Below are 9,400 nucleotides of genomic sequence, written 5' to 3' on the forward strand. Positions count from 1 at the left end.
ACAAGACAACATTCATCTTCGTAATTTAAGTAAATAAAGTTCCTTACAATTTTTTCTTGAAGCTTGTTAAGCTCAGGGCCCCGTTGCTAGAAACTTTGCGTTTAAACGCAACTTGCAACTGATTGTCACTGGCCAATCAAAATCATTGTTGCATGCATGTCTTCTTAATAGGGCAGACCCTGAGCCAATCAGAATGGTCAGTGACAATCAGTTGCAAGTTGCGTTTAAACGCAAAGTTTCTAGCAACGGGGCCCAGATCGAGCAAATTCTAGAGTTAAAGGAATGGTACAGTATTGGTGGAGATGAGAATTGGGCTTTTAACTTTTTGCGAGATACCAAGAAAACACTTATGATATGTGGTACAGAGCCTACCATTTAAAGAGGAATTCAAAGTTTATTTTATGAAATCGGGTTTGGAATGACTGAAACATCCAAAAACAAGGTAAACCAAAGCAATCGTAATAAAGTGTGGGTCCCATACACTTTATTAGAATCACTCTTTTTGGATATCTCAGCCATTTCAAAACCAATTTTCATCAAATAAATGTTGAATTCCTCATAGAATTACATGCCATTTCATATTTCATAAGAGGTTTCTCATTATCTCAGCAAAAAATGTTAGAAATCTGAAATTAGGTCTGGACCAAAACTATACGATCCCTTTAATGCCCCATGCGGTCACATAACTCTCTGCGCTTGGCGTTGCGTCCGTAAAAATGGACAGGGGATACACATTCGGATGGCTTGCGCCCAAGCTACGGATAGCTGCGTTCACTTACGGATTGCTACCAGCGTTTAGTTACAGTTACTCGCGTAAGTCTGCATCCGTGAAAAAAAAATCAACATTTTGCAGACTTGGCGCCATAATTTTTTGTTTCACTGCGGGTCAGTTTACGCGTATTTACGACCCTGCGGATGCCTGCTGCGTCCACTTATTTGTATCTATTCCATTGTGATTCGCGGCGGACGTATCAAACTCAACGCAAGCAATTATGTGACTGGGGCTCATCTAAGACCAAGAAGCGCCATGTCAGCTGACAAAGAAAGAGATAGATATAGCAACGTAGGATGACAGATAGAATGGGGGAAAAGAAATAAGAAAAGAGGGAGTATAGGGGCGGAGTTTGAAGCGAAGCATATAGATGAACAAAAAAGGTATAGAAAAGAGACGTAATTCTCTCCAGCTAGTTGGTAAGGAATAAACAGAAAATTTAGGATATTCATTGATTATTTTGTTTCCTTGTTAAAGAGAAATTTCCAGTATGAAGCTGCAACTGCAGGCAGATGTATCTGTCTGAATATTAAAATGGCCGATAATGATATGTGCCGTGCGTCGCTTCTCCATACCAACAATATCACTCGATATAATATACATTATCAAATCACACATTGGTCTCGCCAGCCCTGTGCTGACGAAATGTTCTGACGTCAGAACGTAGACCAGGCAGGTGCCGTACAGTCCTCCCAAAATAATGATGTTTCTAACTTTATTCATGTTTTTTTTTTCTTCTTCCTTTGTTGTTCACGTTTTTATACGCAGCATTCATACTATTTCATCGTAAACGGAACAAACTTTGAACTGCCGGCGTTATCACCTGCTATTAAATGAATGTCGCCAAATTGATTCCCTGCGCCGTCTATTCAACACAACGCTTTTTCAATGTATACACTGACGCAGAGATAAATAGGTAGATAGACGTATAGGGGATGAGAGAGAGAGAGGGGGGGGGGGGGCGTGAGAAATGGGATGAGAGTAGAGAAAAACCCGGAAGACTTAAACATCTGAGAAAATATCTCAAGACCTAACGGAAGTCAGTTTTAATCTGTCAATGATTGATTTTTTTTTTCTCTCTCTTTCTGATTGAATAATGAAAGTCAATTTAGCACACGCAACAGGTGAAATGCAGCACATCGGGAAAATACATTTGTAGGTTGTCTCTCTCTCTCTCTCTCTCTCTCTCTCTCTCTCTCAGTTCTTCTGTCTGTCTCCTTTCTATCTCTCTTTCTATCCTATATATACATTTATATATATATATATATATATATATATATATATATATATATATTCATTTTGTAACAAAAATACATGTATATAGAAACACGTTATAATGTTAATGTTAATAAGATAATGATTATGTGATATCTAATGATAAAATCTTTCGTCTTAGGTTTGGAAACGCTGCAATGAATATTAAATAGGGACACGATAAATTCAGTAATGATAGGGACAAAACGATTCCACGTATATAGATAACATCAAAAGCCTGAAAATGCCCACTTAGACACCACTTTCTAGAATGTGTTGACATTAGATTCATCGCTTCGGAAACACGTGGTATCTTTCCTATGTTTCGTCTTGCGCCATTGATTTTTGTGTGTACGTTTATGGGTGTGTGTTATTCCTATCTTTATCCATGTGCCATAAATCATCTTTGCTAATGTGTTAAATGGGTCAACGGAGTGCAGGTCACGAATAGGGATTTTCTTTTTTTTGGGGGGGGGGGAGGGAGATGTTATTCTCTTCCTTGCCCAGAACTTATGTAGTTTGCAGTTTCAGGAGGTTATTTTTCATCTTTTTTGACGTAGTTCCAATTAAACACCAAAAGGAAACTGAAGATAATAATATCTAGCTGGTTTTGATCATAATATTTTAGACATCATAGCCTGAGCGCAATTTTGATGTGTGTGTGTGTGTGTGTGCTGAATTTATTCGAAAGAAACTCCCAGAGATTCAGCTGGATCACTGTGCATTCACTTATTGCTCCCTTCTCTTAATTTGCGGAAGGCTTTCAGACTTTGTCTCACGCTATGTTTCATCTTGTCTCTTTCTTGACGCAGATGTAAACGACGTAATCCAGCATTCTCACTGGCTGCGATGTTGCTCCCTCGTGCCGCAACCTGGACGTAAAGGGGAAGCAGAACTTGATAGAGACCAAAAAGAATCGACAACTCGATTTCCCGCCATACTTTTTCGCACCACGTGACTGCTTAAACGAGAGAGAGTTCGCTCATCTACGTCACTCTGTCGTATCGTCTGCTGCCAGACGGTCCTGTATAGACGACTGCGGAACAACGTCAGCAGCATGTATCTTTACATATTGACACATTAGACAATGAACATCCGAAGTCGCTGGCGTTCGATGCTTGTCCGACTTCACAAGTTCACACTGCCTTCTCGGTCGCTGGTTGACGCTATAGACTTCCTCGGAATGTCTCCTGCAGCATCGCACAGAGAGAGATGGAGGTAACGTGCCAATGAAATGTTTTCACTGAGATCACAGGTAAACGTCGCTGGAGTTGAATGCTTTCAATGTGTCTTCAGGTGCGACTGATTCATTTAAATGCTCCCTCCACGCGTGTGAAAAATCAACCAGTTTTGCGTTAGTAGATAGCGGTTCATCTCGTAAGAATTCTGCACCAGTCACTACTAATGCGGTATATTTAAATGCCGCATTGCGAGGGAGAAAAAAAAACACCCACCATTTTCATCATAACAGCTAGAGCTGCTGCAACAAAAAGCAATCCTATGAAGTCGTCATTCTTTTGTTTCTGTGTTTTGTGAAGGTGAAAACGAAAATGTAATCGAAATTATTACCGCGCAGAAGTGCGACTTTTGATTTTGGTGGAAAAACCATCCCCTCTTTCCCATCCTTCCTCCCAGCCAGCCATGATCAGCAGTGAGTGTCGATGGAAGCATGAAGGAATCGGGACATTCGACTGATGAGATTGGGATGTTAGACGACCCTGAGGAGCATTCTCCAGACGGGCGAAGGCAGGAACACGGCATGATCATCGCGGACGACCATTCGACCCGGAAATCGATATCGGCAATCAAATCATCCAGCGAGGCGAAGCGAGTGATTAATGAGCTGCTGACGACGCGGAAATCGAATGTCGCCAGGGCGAAGGATGGCTGTGATGAGGTTCGCCGAAGCTTGGGACCGCACGACGGCGAGTCGTCGGCGGTTCAGGATCCTACTCCACAAGGTCCGACGACAAACAGAATTTCTGGGGCGGCTGATATCGCTGTGGCGAACACTGTGCGACATATCGCTGGAAGATTGTTAACCAGGGAAGTGCCGCGGAGGAGTAAGAGCGAAACGCATCTCGAACAACCGCTGCCGGAGCTCGACGCTAGTCAAAAATGCGTTTCAATGACGCGTTTAGTGACCTTATCGCCAAAGATCGTACGGTCGCGGGGTGCAGCTACCACGTATGACAATCAGCCTACATATGCAATGCGCGTAGCGGTTGGCAATGAACTCACTGACGGTAAAGGCGCAAGTAGCCCGAAATCCCCGGGATTTTACAGTCGCAAGCTTCAACAGAACCAGCAGCATAGGCAGCAGCTTCAGAACTTTGCGCGACAAAACCAGCGGCAGAACTCGCCACCACCGTCTCACAAGTCGGCGAAGGTCAGGCAGAAAGCCAAGCAAGACTCTTCTCTTACGTTCTCCGGCAAACGTAAGAAGCCGCAGAGCAGCACGAATGCCGGCAGGTTCCGCGACAAGGACGAGTTCAAGCTCAGCCCGGCCAGCGAAAGGCGACACAAGACGGGCGAACCCTTAACTCGACTGGGCATCGCAGCGGGCGATGCCGCAAAGGACCCACCTCGCGCGAAGCCCCTGCGCGAACGATCTTTCGACATGACGTTCCCGGGCTACGACGTGCGTTACGATGTTCGCCTCGACCCGAAGATCGAGCTTCCTCAGCTGACCGACGTGGAGAAGGAGATCGAGGAGGAGTTCCGAAAGAAGTCTGTGGATAAGTGCCGACGTTGGATGAATCGATGGATGCCTGTCGATTAGCCTGTAGCTCCGATCGACCAGCTACAAGACACGTCACCACTCTGCTCTCAAACTGAATATTTGCAGCGGAAGTAATTCCACCATTTACATTTGTACACCATTGTTTTACATAACCCTTATTTATAATGTGGAGAAAAGTAAGAAATCTGCTTCAATTGGTGGAAGATGTAGACGTTGTCACCTGGGCAGCGTAACATCAAACTGAACGTTTGATTCGAGCAGGATGAAAACAATCACATAATATTATGTAATCTGACTGATCAAACGAGACTTTAATACATTATACAGACTTCTAGCGATGCTATGCTAGTGACGATATGCACTCTTCATGTTAAGATAGATTGCAGTCATTATTAAAAATGACTGCAGACACGAATGACCCCTAAATTACGATTCCTTATTTCAGTCACCATGGTAACGATCTCAAATGATCGTGACCATGTGACACAAAGAAATAAATCTTCCTTTACTTCCCTTGCGTGCAGACCGAATAACCAACCGCCTTTTAAATTAGAGATGCAATAATATGAAAAAATACTGCTCGTCTTTATATCTTGAATAATTTCAAAATATTGATTCACAATAGGATATAATTGTTTTGCTCCCATCAGTTGGGCAGAGGCGCACAAATTGTACATGACGAGTGCATTCTACTTTCTGAATAGAGAATCCATCTTTTCCCACGACCAATGATCTCGGTGTAGAGCGAACTGTTCAAGCATGACCGCGCGTCATAAACGTCTGTAATGTTCCATGGAACATTGATTTTTTTTTTCTGTTTCTTTTTTTTTTCTTCAAAACGTCACCTCTTCCCATGAACACTACGCAAACACCATGAATAATTATGCTCGGACAAACAACAATTAACTTTAACCGCATGTACGCTTTTGTTAGCAACTCCTGAAAGTGCGTCCGGGAAATAAAGCAACCGCGTTTGCAACTCTTCTGACTTACGATTTCGTTAGGATCTTTAAATGGTTTGATAATGATATAATTTCTTATACATAGAGCTAGGGAAGATGCAAGGCCTTACTGTCTGGTTGGCAATCAGGACCAGATGTCCCTCACTGGGAACTCCTATACTCTAATACAGTGTATATACATGTAGGCTTAAAGGACAAGTTCACCTTCATAGACATGTGGGTTGAGTGAATGCAGCAATATTAGTCATGTTAGTAGAACACATGAGTGAGAGTTTGAGGAAAATTGGACAATCGATGCAAAAGTTATGAATTTTTAAAATTTTTGTGTTGGAACCGCTGGATGAGGAGACTACTAAGGCTCGAGATGTCTGCATATGAGTACAACAGTATAAAGAAAATGTAAAGAAAATTCAACATATTTTCACTTTTTTTCGCATAATAAAAGAGCACTTGACTTGCCTCTTTCTAAAGGCAATGGAAATAATATTACCCATAGTAACGAGTCAAGGGAAGTTGCGTATTATGTACTTTTTTCAAAAGATGAAATTTTGTGAAATTCTCTTTATATTTTCCTTATATTGTTGTACGCATGTGACATCATACACTGCAGTAGTCTTCTCATCCAGCAGTGACTGCGCAGATACTTTAAAAATTCATAACTTTTGAACTGATTGTCCAAATTCTAATAATATTGTTGCCTTCACTCAATCCACATGTATAATGAAGGTGGACTTGTCCTTTAACATGGATCGTGCTCACTGAATCATCAGTCACACCAATCCTTCATTATTGTTTCAAAATAAGAGACACGCAAAGGGGAAACAGAAAGACTGTACTTCGTTCCCTACCTGGCATAACCCGCTGGAGAGAACGTACAGTATAAGAACAAATTTGAATAATGATTGAATTTATTATCGGCTATAAATGAGAAATGCATCAGGCCAGTCCTATATGTAAGGGCTGCACGGCAGTAATGGTTGATTGATTGATTGATTGATTGATTGACTGATTTATTGATTGATTGATTGATTGATTGATTGATTGATTGATTGACTGAATGATTACCTTACCGTCCGCAATGGAAATTCTTCGTACATAGGATATTAAAACAAATGTGCTTAAAATATGATGTCTACTGTAAACACTCGAAAGTGTTACAGGCATACAATCTCTGACTTTAGCCAGAATATTACGCCGATCTCAAACAGAGTCTGAGCTCATTGAAGCGACACAAATCAAAGTTCTTGATCATGGTCATAACGTAACAATATTATGTTCACGGTTACGCTGTTACAGTCTGGCAAATGTAATGTTTACATATAGATCACAAGATAAATGCAGAAAGACAGATACGAAAGTGCGTCCAGGGTCAGGAGAGAATTATTTATATTTTGGGAGATGTTTGAAATTGGTGGAGGATGAATTGAAGCATCCAATGTTTCATAGCTTTGCCTGTTCGTATTTAAAGGGGAAGGCTAGTAACTGATCAGCGGGAATCAGTGGAAATGCTGGAAGATGATTGTTCCAATCCTTATGGGATTCATTCAAGAGTTCATTGTATATCTATTGTTGTGTGAAAATGATTTGCTTCAGAATGGTCTCATATTCAAGTAATGTGCAGTTTAATGCTTCCAGGTTAGCGTCCCTGGTCAGTGACGGTGCATTAATCTGCACATTACTTGAATATGAGACCGTTCTGAAGCAAATCATTTTCACACAACAATAGATATACAATGAACTCTTGAATGAATCCCATAAGGATTGGAACAACCATCTCCCAGCATTTCCATTGATTCCCACTGATCAGTTACTAGCCTTCAAGCTCGGAATTCTGAAGAGAAAAAATTCAGACGAATATTGAGATTGTGGCGCAACACTTGAAGGTCATAAATTATTAGGAATTCCGTCAGCCGAATAAAAGAAATTAATTTATGATTATAATCAATAACAAAGTATGATTTTGGTCAGAGTCAACGCTGTCTCTGCCGCGCGGCATTGTAATGAACAATTTTTGACAGCTGCCATGACATTGGCAAGCTAATTGAATCAAAGATACGTTCAATGATTGAAATTCTGCATGGTGAAACAATGTCTAAAAATAATAAGATGAAGACGAAATAAGATGAGTAGTTACATCACCGCCAGTATTTTATATCATTTATTTCATTGTCTTGTATCAAATTCTGGGAAAAAACTTTGAATATTTATTCATGCAAGGACTGAACTCTGATTTTTTTTTTTGAATAATGAAACATTTATTGGCCCAAAGATAAAGTCACTGAGACGCGGTTTTTTGCTCAAACGCAGTTGCTACCAATTTGTAACAATCCTTTATTTTACAGAATCGCTGACTTGTTCTTGTGACAGATTTATGGTGTTACAATCGACTTGCCAAATATGTATGATTTTAATGACGAGCCGAGTTAACTCTGAAAGAGATAAACTCGGTAAATTGCTATGTGTTTTGATGAGTTTTGTTGTGAAACAAATTGTGTCGTCTGCTCCTAGAGGTTATTGTATAAAAACATCGGATGATTTTTTTTTTTACCTACCAGTGCTAAGTTTGTCGAGGTAATCTTACTACGCATCCTAATCGTTGGCAAAATGATACACCTCTAGTCAATGGAATGCTCTCAAATAATACATTTACCCATTGGTAAGAGATGTATGATAAAATCACTTGCAATCGTTGCCATAGTTATTGGTAACTGGTGTAGCCACGTTTGTAAAACTCGGACGCCAAAATGAAGCGATCTCGAGTGCGCAGTATGCCTTCGATTTGATATGATGTAATAGTCACTCAAATTATTTGTTAAAGCAGTGCAGGGCTGAAGGGACTCGGTGAAAATAAGCAAACAAACAAACGAAAAACGAACCAAGCAAACAAAATTACAGCAGTCAACAGGGGACAAAATAGATCGGAGGGTCAAATGATTTTGGTGCAAAAGAAGTGTTCTTTTCGGTTACGAAATAATCATGGGGAAATCAATTTGTTTTGTTTGTTTGCATGTTCGGATAAACTTATATCATCTCTAAAAATCTCCATCTGTCGATGTAATATACGACGACGCGTGAGGCCTCGTTCCTTTAAAAGACTTGTTTCTCTCTGAAATGTATTTGAAGCTAATGGCACGATTGCTCATCTCAACTTGCTCTGATCGCACAAACTTTCATATTTTGTGTTCGAACTCGCCTTCATGATTATTGTAAACTCTATTGGTATTTCGGGAATCTCATGTTCTCTATTTGTGTACAACTCCTTGTCTTTCTTACGTAACCCGATACGACGTTACGCTCTATTATCTGAAAATAAAGTGAGTTTTTCTCGCACTGTGAATATGATTCAGTTGTCCCGGGGAGATGGTGCCTCTGCCTCGTGTGGAAGTATTGATGCACTGAGTTTGCCTAATACAATTAGTTCAAACACGATAATAATAATAATAATATCATGTATTATTATTATTATTATTATTATTATTATTATTATTATTATTATTATTATTATTATTATTATTATTATCATTGTTATTATTATTAATTAATATTGTTATTAAAAGAAAACATACAAATTATATATATGGCTATAAAGCTTACTTCCTTCCCCCACCACTGATCAAGATAAGATGTAACAAAATGAGTCACACTACAACTGTTTTTTTTTCTGTAATA

General features: G+C 40.0%; 1 protein-coding gene across 1 annotated transcript; it reads left to right on the top strand.

Moving 5' to 3' along the window:
* The first annotated feature begins 3,785 nt into the window (after nt 1-3,785).
* LOC140243604 (uncharacterized) lies at nt 3,786-4,808 on the top strand. The gene has a single exon (XM_072323269.1). The coding sequence runs from the start codon at nt 3,786-3,788 to the stop codon at nt 4,806-4,808; it is 1,023 nt and encodes a 340-aa protein (XP_072179370.1).
* The last annotated feature ends 4,592 nt before the right edge of the window (nt 4,809-9,400 follow it).

The sequence above is a fragment of the Diadema setosum genome, chromosome 20 (genome assembly GCF_964275005.1).
Source record: "Diadema setosum chromosome 20, eeDiaSeto1, whole genome shotgun sequence".
NCBI lineage: Eukaryota > Metazoa > Echinodermata > Echinoidea > Diadematoida > Diadematidae > Diadema > Diadema setosum.

Coding starts and splice junctions, on each gene's coding strand:
- LOC140243604 (XM_072323269.1), top strand. CDS start 3,786: ATGATCATCGCGGACGACCATTCGACCCGGAAATCGATATCGGCAATC.